The 11,343-nt window shown below is 42.9% G+C and overlaps 2 protein-coding genes across 9 annotated transcripts in view; one reads left to right on the top strand and one right to left on the bottom strand.

The window, feature by feature from the left end:
* The first annotated feature begins 996 nt into the window (after positions 1-996).
* On the top strand, positions 997-5,715 carry LOC147211320 (uncharacterized). Its single transcript, XM_086125761.1, has 7 exons — positions 997-1,285; positions 2,698-2,895; positions 3,122-3,190; positions 3,304-4,208; positions 4,294-4,431; positions 4,797-4,908; positions 5,545-5,715. Exons 1-7 carry the CDS (start codon positions 1,243-1,245, stop codon positions 5,595-5,597), a joined length of 1,518 nt encoding a protein of 505 aa, XP_085981887.1. The 5' UTR covers positions 997-1,242; the 3' UTR covers positions 5,598-5,715.
* A 75-nt stretch (positions 5,716-5,790) lies between these two features.
* The window catches only part of nbeal1 (neurobeachin-like 1), a 76,107-nt gene continuing 70,554 nt past the window's right edge, over positions 5,791-11,343 (bottom strand). For 5 of the 8 annotated variants that reach the window (XM_086125719.1, XM_086125738.1, XM_086125711.1 and 2 more), the window contains 3 exons: positions 10,593-10,754; positions 10,366-10,514; positions 5,791-8,168 (listed from right to left, as the gene is read on the bottom strand). In XM_086125719.1, coding sequence (XP_085981845.1) covers positions 7,871-8,168; positions 10,366-10,514; positions 10,593-10,754 — 609 coding nt within the window. In that variant the 3' untranslated portion in view covers positions 5,791-7,870. Of the gene's footprint in view, positions 8,169-10,365; positions 10,515-10,591; positions 10,755-11,343 lie in introns of those variants that run through there. The other 3 variants (XM_086125726.1, XM_086125748.1, XR_015102489.1) reach the window with 2 other exon arrangements.

Below are 11,343 nucleotides of genomic sequence, written 5' to 3'. Positions count from 1 at the left end.
ATGGCAGTCAATTTCCTGCACCTCAACCATGACAAAACAAGGTTTTAGTCATTGGGTCTGTAGGTAAAAGAGAAACACTTTTACCCAAACTATACAGTTTTAATCCCTCACAATATGTAATGTGCCTGGGTGTCACTGTCCTCTCTGATCTTAATTTTATTCACATTATCTACAGCCTGGAACTCTTGACACATAAACTGAAGCTCTCAGAGCTTATAACACGCGGGGCCTTTTGATTCATGCTGATTGATAAACAGTGTGAGACCACTGAATAATGCCTGTGTTTATTATTTGTTATTTCTGCAAAAAAAATGTTGCACTTTATTTCAAGACACCATGCACTCACTGCAAGTCTTTGGTTGACAGTCTTAAGTACCTCTTCAATGGATATCCTGCTGGATTTAAGCTACACACCTTTGTTTTGCTTTCTTAGGACGCTAATTTCTCTTCGGGTCACCCTTACGTTTGCCTCTAGCCTTCTCTTCCATGGAGGTGGCCCATGTTCAATCTGGCTTTCATCTCATAGCTAAGGATCTCTCGGATAACTGATTCTGCTGACTAGATCAGTGTTATGTTGACATCCTTCAGTAGGGATCCTGATGCCACTTATTTCTTTAGCCTTGGCAAGCAGGAAGTTGTTGAGTTTCTCCTGGCCTGAATGATCTTCTCACAGATCAATTGCTGTTCTGTATGTGGGGCTTGCACCCATTTTCGATGTTTGTGGGTGAAGGTAAAACCACCCCTCCAATTGCATTGTGTCCTGTGTCCCCCTTGCTATAGCATCTTGATACTGCTGATGAGGAACACTGTACCTCATTCATATCCAACTGTGATAACAAAACACACACACACACATTGTATATACTGTACACCTAATAAAATGACCTGGCAAATTAGATCTATTCGAAACACAAGCGCGGACTGTAGTGACTTTGATGTGACAGGGAGACCGCTGTTATTAGCTGCCTCTGCATCAGCATTGACCTGAGAGGGCAAAGTGCAAGTAATATGGAAGATAAACAATAACTTTATCAAAATTGTGACTTCTTATTGGCGGCTTTGGCTTTTACGATCCAAGCGACAGTCTATTTATGCTTCGCCTCTTGCAGTTGGGCGCCGCTCACTGTTCATCAGTGCCACCTCAGGTGAGAAACATGCTTTTAGAACACTGTCTACACGAAGGGATTGCATTACAGGTACTTTGTGTGAGGAAAAACATGTTTACTTGTGTTTTTTTACAGGATGTCCAAGTCAGTGCCACTGCTCCTGCTCCTGACACTGTCAGGTAAGAAAGCACAATATGGCTTTTCAGTTGTTTTGTTAGATAACAAATGTCTGTCTTTGAAGATTCTAAACTGTGAGGAATTGTTTATTTATAAGTGCCCTGCGATTTTTTGGCAATCAGTCTAGGGCAGGGGTCGGCAACCCGTGGCTCCAGAGCCGCATGCGGCTCTTTATCGCCATCCTAGTGGCTCCCTGGAGCTTTTTCAAAAATGTTTGAAAGTGGAAAAAGATGGAGGAGGGAAATATGTTTTTTTGTTTTAATACGGTTTCTGCAGGAGGATAAACATGACACAAACATTATTAACGTTTTCCAATGCTGTAAAAATGTATAGAATAAATATTACATTTCAAAATTTCTGTCAATGAGGATTTGCGTCATAGCCTGCGACACACATTTCTATTAGCGGGACGGGATGCCAGGTAGATGGCTGTTGTAACCCCCCCCCCCCCCCCCCAAAAAAACAGCATTTCATCATGTACAATTCATCGAGGGTACTTGCAAAGAGTGGAACTCTGGGCGGCCAAGAGAAGCATTTTTAAACGGAACACGTAAGCTACGATCGTTAACACGCTGCAAAAGTGCGTCCCGTGCCTTGTTCATTTTAGCAGCTGTTGTGGTTGTTGCTCATTATGGCAGGCGTGTGTGCGGTAACGGGTCACTTGCAGGAGGTTGGTTGATCAAAAAGTAGTTTTCCGTCAAAAAAGGTTGGGTCCCCCTGCTCTACAGGATGCACTGCAGGGGAAAAAATTAATCATGTAGGCTTATTGTGTATTTGGAGCCAACGTAGTCCTTTTGATAGGAGGCTAATATTATACATACAGCATGTGTTGCATTCATTGTAAGGCTTATATAAGGCTTTCAATTTTTTGCGGCTCCAGACATATTTATTTTGAGGGGGTTTTTTGGTCCAATATGGCTCTTTCAACATTTTGGTTTGCCGACCCCTGGTCTAAGGTGTACCCTGCTTATTGCATAACTTCAGTCAGACTAAAATCCAGCTCACCCACAGCCCAAATAAGGGCTATCGCTTTATGGATGGATTGTGCACCATATTGCCCCGGCTCCAAAAAAATTAAGCAAATTGATGGAACACTATTACGTAATTGATTCTTTGACATCACAACAGTTGAGCTCAGTGTGTAGTATGGTCATGTAATCACAGCAATTGACCTCCTGAACAACTATGCTGAGATTAGATTGAGACTAATGATTTATAGCACTATGCAATACAGTTATGGCCCACTTATCAGAGTAGCACAACTGGCAGCCATTAATTTCAAGCTATTTATCATCTAGAAACATTATTTAATCAACTGGAAAGAGGCGCAGTTGTCATTTTTATACCTATTATGTTTCCGATTGCTGACTGGAGTTTCTCAGTCTCAACATGATATAACTAAATTCGTCCACAGGACTGCGAGCTGCTCCCATCGCACCTCTGAGAGGATTGCCCAAGCCGTCATCTCCCTTCGGGCTCTCTGATGACTCTCAGCAGAATGACATCCTTGGACATATTCCTGATGGCTTTCACCAAGGCACTGAGCCATCCAAGGGATTTGTTGACAACGGCCTGGTGCAGGACCACATCAATGAGATGACCAGAAAGACAGGTACATAGCAGCAAAAACCAAATGGACAAAAGTATTTGGGCCTTCCCCAAACTGTTCCCACAAAATTGGAAGCATAAATGTCCTGGTTGGAATGATGACTAATTAAGTGGTCTAAAACCCACCCCAGGTTGATTTGTTAACAAAATTCAGAGGTTCGTCTCAATAGTTTGGTTTACATATTGTACAACTTAAATAACATGGGCTTTTACTCAATGATCATGTATAGCTCTCGTCCACAATCTCATTGAAGAGAAATCAGGACTGGTGGAGAGAAAACACTGGCTGGCGGATGAAGGTAATTTGCAAATCAGTGACAATTAACAAAAAGTGAAGTAAAACATATTCATTCACAAACATCTCAAGTATCCAACTATATTGACATATTGGAGTCTCCAAAATGTCTTTCAGTCCCTATTGATGTGCCTGCTCAGAGGAACGGAGGTGGTTGGGTTCGAGTTGAGGAACCCTCTTCGTCTCACCTTCCAGAAGGTTTCAGACAGGGAACAGAACCTTTCATGTCGATCCCCGATGGTTTCAGACAGGGAAGTGAACCAGTAGTTTCTATCCCAAAAGGTTTCCGACAGGGAACAGAACCTAAAATACCTATAAGCGGTGACTTTAAACTCGAAGCTAAGCCCTCAGCTTTTATCCCAGATGGTTTCAGGCAGGGAACCGAACCCTTCTTGACGATTCCAGATGGTTTCAGACAGGGAACAGAACGTTCCATGATTATCCCAGATGGTTTCAGACAGGGAACCGAACCCTTCTTGACGATTCCAGATGGTTTCAGACAGGGAACGGAACCTTCCATGATTATCCCAGATGGTTTCAGGCAGGGAACCGAACCCTTCTTGACGATTCCAGATGGTTTCAGACAGGGAACAGAACGTTCCATGATTATCCCAGATGGTTTCAGACAGGGAACCGAACCCTTCTTGACAATTCCAGACGGTTTCAGACAGGGAACGGAACCTTCCATGCGTATTCCAGATGGTTTCAGACAGGGAACTGAACCTTCAGACTCTATCATTAGTGGCTCAGGATGGGAAGCGGAGCCCTTAGCTTCCAACCTTGGTACTTTCAGGCAGGGAACTGAGCCGACTAACTATATCCCCAGTGGGTTTAGACAGGGAACAGAACCATCTCTTCACATGCCAGAGGACTTCAGACAGGGAACAGGACCGCTAGTTCAAACCCCAAAGGGACAGGACCGTTCCACCTCCTGGCTCCCAACACAGACATGTCAAGGGGAAGTCATTAATGGAAAGTGCTATGAGTTCAACCCAACACCTTTGGGCTTTACAGAAGCACAGGTGATTCCATTTTTTACATCCACCCTTCTTCTGTGATGTGGTTTATTGTGTGCAAATGATATGATGACGCACGGTGTGTCTGCAGGATTTATGTAAAGCTCATAACCCACACGCTGAACTGGCATCTGTAACAAGTGGCGACCTTCATTCCCGCCTAGTTTCCTTGGTTACCAACAGCGGTGAACGCAGCCCACAGTTGACGTGGCTGGGGGCCACGGTTAAGGCAAGTCCCTTTCATCCACCCAACACTGAAAACATACTGATACACTGAACTAAGCAAATGGGCCTCAATTAATGGGATATACAGTGTCTCCTGTCAGTTTTTATTAATGGGGCACTGTGACCATGAATGAAGGGCAAGGATCGTCTCGTCAGATATGTTATCTTCAGAACAGTGTTATTCTTACCTTGGTTCAAACATTGACCGTTGAACCTCTAAGTAAATGTTTCTTGCTGCGTTGATGTCAGACAGTTGAGGTCGTTATCATTGAAAACCAGACCACAACTAATACTGCCTTTAAATATTTTACAAAATATCGGTTGCAGACTGAATTGTCACACAATGTACAATTATTTCAAATGCTGCAGAACCAGCAGGCCTCCTGGCTCGATGGCTCAGAGATGAATTACAGTGACTGGATGCCGGGTCATCCCAACATTCACACGGACAAGCCTGTCTGCGTGGAGATGTTCAAGATAGGTGAGACACTACAAATACTCTACACAGGCATCATACATCTTTCTTTACCAAGGTCAAGTTCGAGTTCATGTCCCACTGCTGTATGACAAATGTAAACATGCATATATTTTCAGTGATTACATTCTAAGAGCTGTTATGCAATAACCGCACCGTACATTTCTGCAATAACAGCTTACAATAGTGTTAAGAGCAGTTTTGTGTCCAGATTCATGAACCTAACTTTTATTTTTTCCGTCAAACAAGCAAACTGGCATGCAATCGTGAAATGTCATTTTTAAGCACCTAAAGACACTGAAGTTAAAAACTGGAGAATTTTAACCATACCAGTTAAGCAGAGAGAGCATAATAAAAATTAAGTACCGGTACATTATTTCAAATGTAACTACAGTGCACAGCAACCCCTCCTCCTCAACACTAAAAATGAATTGCTCTTATTGCATAAGTCTTTGAGGCAGCTTTGATGACCTCACACTTTCATCTGCACTATTAATCAGAGGTTAATTGGACAGACTCAGATAACAGAAAATGTTTGCTATCTATTGATACAGTGCAAAGTCAGTCTTTACACTGTGGTGCTAAGAACAACTTCATGGTGACAAAACAATTTGGCTCATGTGTCCCAACACTGTCTTTCAGATGAAAGCTGGTGGACAGCCGCTGACTGCGATCTGAAGAGAGCATCCATCTGAGATGGCAAATAGCCATACCAAATAGAGCATACCAAATAGCTGCATAAAAATACAAGCTGACATCTTGCTCTGACATTTCTCCAAAACACCAGCACATTCGAATGCTCATTAAAACCATAAACGCATCCAAAACCTGGGTCCCTGTCTTCACTCTTCTTAATAAGGCTTCAGACAGAAAACACCACACGTTACATACACTTTACGTCTAAATCCAGACAACACTTTAATGATTATGTTCAGTTTGTGTGTTGGCAAAGCAAGTTCTGAATGTACATATTAGGGAGCCAATCTAAAACAATTTCTTACAATAGGAGTACCTGTAAAGTGCAAAGGTACATTTGATAAACATAGAAAAAATAAAAATCATGCTGTACATTACGTATTTATATTGTATTCATAAATAATCACAGATATACACATATCAATTTGGTGACAGTCATGGAGAATGATGCAGATACAACAAAGGCTGTCTTAAGTCACTTCCTCTCAGGAATACCAAAGCCACGAGAACCCCCTTCTGATAAAGGCACTCCATTTTTTGGAAGTCTTACAACTTAATGTCAGATGCAAATGAACAACAACAACAAAATGAAAACAAAACAAATCAGAGAATCAAAAGATTGTGTCAACACGTCAGAGGGACACTTTGGCTTAGTAACACTAACAGCTGTCACCCCTGACATGCCCTTACACCCACTTCTTAACTCGCACACATTTCAGATCACAGTCCCGGCAGGATCTTCACACTGTGGCTTTTAGTGTTCAAATCGACAAAAACACTTGGTGTAAAATGTACCCTGTTAACAGGACGAATGTGTAGTGTCATGAAAACAAACTTCTTTTTTTTTTTTTGTGGAAGGAACAATGACTGCTAACAGTCAGGGTAAGAGAGTGGCTGCAGGAAGACAAAAGGAGTATGCAGTTGAAATGATGCAAGGCGGCAAAAGAAGACAAAAGCACCCAACACAGTATTGCTATTACCATCTGGTGGAGCCCTTGGAGAATTCCTAAACTGTGTCAGAAACAACAAAGAGAGCTTACAAAATGCTACTTTTCCTATAAATAAAACGTATCTGAGTAACTCAAAAACATTCACCAAACAGACTGCTTGTGTGTTTTCCGCAGGAATTATGTCTGTGCTACAAGTCTCATCTGCTGCCATTACAGCGCCACGCTATGATTCAATGGCTGTGTGACAATTCACAATCCAAAACGTCATTTCACATGAGCTAATGCCAAGCTACAGGGTGCATACGTGCATTTGCTGGAAAACAAGAAGCTCAACGAAACAGACGATACGACACATCGAAAGGCAGAGAATTTTGAACTTCTATGTGAGCTGTGAACATAGGATTGCTGAGTGGCAGCTTTGAGGCAACAAAAGGCAAACTAAAGGAAGGGGATGGAAAGGTCACTTGAAAATATAAAGACACAAACAAAAACAATATGAAGAGGTGGTGGGCTGATACTGAAAGCTTAAGCTGCCTCTGGATCTGAACCACAGCGCCAGCGCCATTTGGTCAAACCACAGGAAAGAAAATTGAGCACATTTCACTTGGATGTGACAGAATGAGGCAAGTTGACATGAATGGAGGTGCGGCGTGTGACAAGAAAGGAGGGTGACCATGGGAGGCGGGGAACAGCAGCGGGGGTTGGTTTAGGGATTGAGCAAAGGAAGGGTGCTCATGCTAGATGATGACGTCCGATTCCCCTGAGGAGATCCTGGTCAGCCTCTTGGTGGAGCCCCACAGCTTCCGTGTGATGTGGCCTGAACGCAGCTGCGAGGGACCGAGGTAGAGGAAGTGGAGTAGGGAGGGGGGTGGAGTAATTAGGATGGAGGAGGAGAATAAGTATAAAGCCAAAAGAAACAAGAGAGAAGGGGATATGATTTATGTGTGATTAGTTATTCACATTTGATTGTTAGTCAAGCAATAAATAAATATCAAATGTCGATTCCTTTTGTTGTGAAAAGGAAAAAAGGGAAAGGTGTGTAATGATTTCCTGTCTAGACCAATTTCTGCTATTTGCTATGTACAATAAAACATTCAGTGAGGATATTTTGTCATTTACTGTCTGGCAACATATAAATTTGACTTTAACAACAAAATACAACTAAAGATCAGTGCAGGATTATCAGTTTACATTATGCAGGAATACGGCGAGTAGAAGCAGCGATTAGTGTTGCGCAAGATTGGTTTCCGGCATTATAAAGAAATGACACTTCAGGTAATCAACACTTGAAATAGGGCCAGTCGGGAACTGGACTAGGGCTGCTATGGTCTGTCGGTGACAGAGGCGGGGCTGAACACGAGCTGGTCTCGCTGTTGCAGTAGGCGAGTGGGTGAGCGAGCTCGAAGCGAGGCCAGCAAGGGGGAGGCCATGAGCGGCGATCCCTCCAGGCTCTGAGCGATGTAGTTCCTCAGCGAGTTCTTTACCTCGGCTGGCTTGCCCACGCCCACGATGATCAGCTTGCCATCGTGGAGGCCCACCAGGATGTGACTCTGCTCCTTGGTGACGGATACACAGCGCACAGGCACACGCATGGCCATGGGCTCCGCACATAGCGACAGACTGCAGACAACCACAAGACTGTTTACTTGATCGCACAATGAGAGCAGGTCAATGCAGTCGAAACAGAACGAAATATTTTTGACGATTGCACGTTGAAACCTCATAATATACTCTGATTGATTCAGGCTGCAAATGCGAGGTTGATGCCGTGAATATATTCATTCCAATTCAAAAAATTTGAAGCTACATGACGTTATTTTCCACACTAAAAGGTGCCCTGGATTATGAGGCGCACCTTCAATGGATGGCCTATTTTGTAATTTTTTTCATATACTGTATCGTACGCGCCGCACTGGAAGACGCAATCTACAATGCATCCACTAGATGGAGCTACGCTCAAGGAAATGCCAACAGAACTTTAGCAACGCAACTCGAGTGAAGCGCGCCTCAGCAGTCCAAAGTCTGATGCTCTTTGCTGCTCGCGCACGTGAGCGCGAGCACGTACGCATGTGGTTCAACCAATCAGCGCCGACGCAACTCACATCACAGATCAAAGAAGCTTTGAACAAACGACAACAACTAAAATAGCTTAGTTGTTGAGTGGCGTTGCTACAGAACGATCTGATTTATTATTTAATAAAGGAGCGACACATTTCACTTAACCAACAGCAAGTTATAACATTGTCTCGTTACCTGCTCTATTTCCGTGTTCAACTGCGTAACCTGATCGCCTTAAGTTTGAACTCTGCATTTTAAGCATGTTTCTAGCAAGGAGCCATTTTGGGATTGACATATTACCGTAATAACCATACACAAGGTGCATCGGATTTTAAGGTGCGTTGTGAGCTTTTAAGAAAATGGAAGACTTTTAGGTGCGCCTTTTAGTGTGGAAAATATGGTAACTACATTTATCATTGATCAGAATCAGAAACATCTTTATTGGCCAAGTACTGTATGTAGAACACACAAGGAATTTGTCCCCGGTAAGAACACGCTGCACGAGTATCATCATAAACAAGGGCATGACAAATAAGTATGGAAGGACATTCCATAATGTAAGTGGACCGTTGTGCGGTGGTACCACCCAGTGACAACTGTGAGACAATGCACAAAGTACCAAGCAGAGCTAAAGTGATCAGTGGTAGAATAAAATACTCTTAACAGTTGTACAGTTGGTGCAGAAAATCATTGAACCATTTTCAGGTGACCAGGAGCAGTATTTATAGTACAACAAGTGTGCAATTATGCAGATGTCCTTGAGCGCTTTAAAGTGTCTGGTGCTGTGAAATAGAGATCAGTGACAGTGGTTCAAGTGAGTACAGAGCTGGAGCTACAATAACTATAACGGGATGCTGTTCCACAGGGTTGTGCAAACTTGCAAAGAGCCACTATACAGGTAGATTTGGGTTTCTGTTTAGGGAGTTAATGGCTAGAGGGAAGAAGCTGTTTAAGCGTCTGCTGGATTTGGTGCGCATGGATCGGTAGCGCCTTGCCTGAGGGGACTAGTTGGAAAAGGTGGTGGGCAGGCTGTGGGGGGTCCAGTAGGATTTTCCGTGCCCTTGTCTTGATTCTTGCAGTGTGCAAGTCCTCAAGATTGGGTAGGGCGGTGCCAATGATCCTGATTCTGGTTATAGATGATTATGTTGTGCACAATATTCAGAATTCTTTTGATCTTATTAGCAAAAACTGTACTGCAGCAATGCTCTTGACAAAATGCAAAAACTATGGAAATTCAGACAAATGGTTATGGATGTGAACTTCTGCATGTCGGTAGCAACGCTTCAGCAACCAAAATTACATAAAGTAAGCAAAGGCAAATAGCAGTACAAATATAGCAGTTTCTCAAAATTGTGTCCAATGATACCATCCATTCTGTTACTAGATATCAAAGCTAAGAGAGAGTGTTGAATGGTTTGAAGGTTTTACAGAGATAAACCTCTTTTCACACTTGTGGAATGTATAAATGTTAAAGATGCATGATGTTCTTTTCTTCTGCAAGCTACCGTTACATTAAATCTTCATTTGCACCAGTGATTTTGTCTGGTTAAATGTACTCGATGATGACACTTAATCATGGAACTAAAACATTGCCATAAACCTATATGATGATGGCTATAGATTGACAGGGGAACAGACTATGATTTTCATTACTTCATAATGGTTAAAAAAAAAAGTTTGAGAATCAAATCTTCAGGCCAGTCAGTGGCTCAAAACTCATCTGTACTAGTAATGTGATCGATTTCAGGCTTGGGTTTACCTGTAGAGGTCTCGAATGGACAAGTAGCCTTGCTCACTGCCAGTAACAACAAACTCCCTGGAAACGCACATGTCGGTCATCTGCTCCTTCAGAGGTTCACTGCAAAGGTGCTTCCCATTGACAGAGTAAAGGTGGAGGGCGTTTTTATCCTGTGACAAGAAAAGAATACCTCAATCCATTTGGAAGATGTTGAAACATTAGATAAAACAAAATTCCAAAATACACACTTTTAGTGTTGCTTTGCCTTCCAAGCAGGTGTGGACCAGCAGATGACCCTCCCAGGACACAGCCAAATGGAGGACAGACAGGGGCAAGGAGCTGTCGCATGGCGGTCGCAAGCAACGCACATACTGACCTCTGCGCACGGTATGGATGATCACTACCCCATCCTGATGCACACAAAGATGAAAGAGTCAGGAGCATTACGAGCACAGACCTCCAACAAGGCTTAATTAAACATTTGTCCTTTGTGATGGAATCCGCAGGAAAACTACAAGAACAACATGCTAAGTAATGCTGGTGTCGGGTGGAAACTTGCCATGTCGAAAATGACATACTTGTTGAGCCATTAACATTGCTTTGTCAATTTAATATTGTTCGGTAACTTGTTAAAATAACAACCCATGTGGAGCTTGACCAACTGTATCAATTTGTGAAAAAAAATATGAAAATGACAAAATTTGGATATAGGAGGGCTCCACCCAACGCCAGCAATACAGTATGTGGATTTGATTTGCTAAGTCAACCTCTGCAGTAGTACGGAAATGGGTTAACACCAGATGGTGCCGTTTCCCCCCAATATGTCTCACCTTTTTCTCAGATGATTAAGGGAGATAGGTAGGCCCGGGCACAAACCATCAGCCTTAAGATAGCCACTCAAACAGCTCAGCGGGCATATCATTAGCATGTACATTTTTTTTGCACCGCAATTTCTGCCGAGCAAAGTGGTCGTGCGAACATGTGATGTGACTGTCAAAA

The sequence above is a fragment of the Hippocampus guttulatus genome, chromosome 1 (genome assembly GCF_054856545.1).
Source record: "Hippocampus guttulatus isolate MCC_2025c chromosome 1, RoL_Hgut_1.0, whole genome shotgun sequence".
Taxonomy (NCBI): domain Eukaryota; kingdom Metazoa; phylum Chordata; class Actinopteri; order Syngnathiformes; family Syngnathidae; genus Hippocampus; species Hippocampus guttulatus.
Note: the sequence above shows the minus strand (reverse complement) of the source record. Positions and strands in the feature narration are given on the sequence as shown.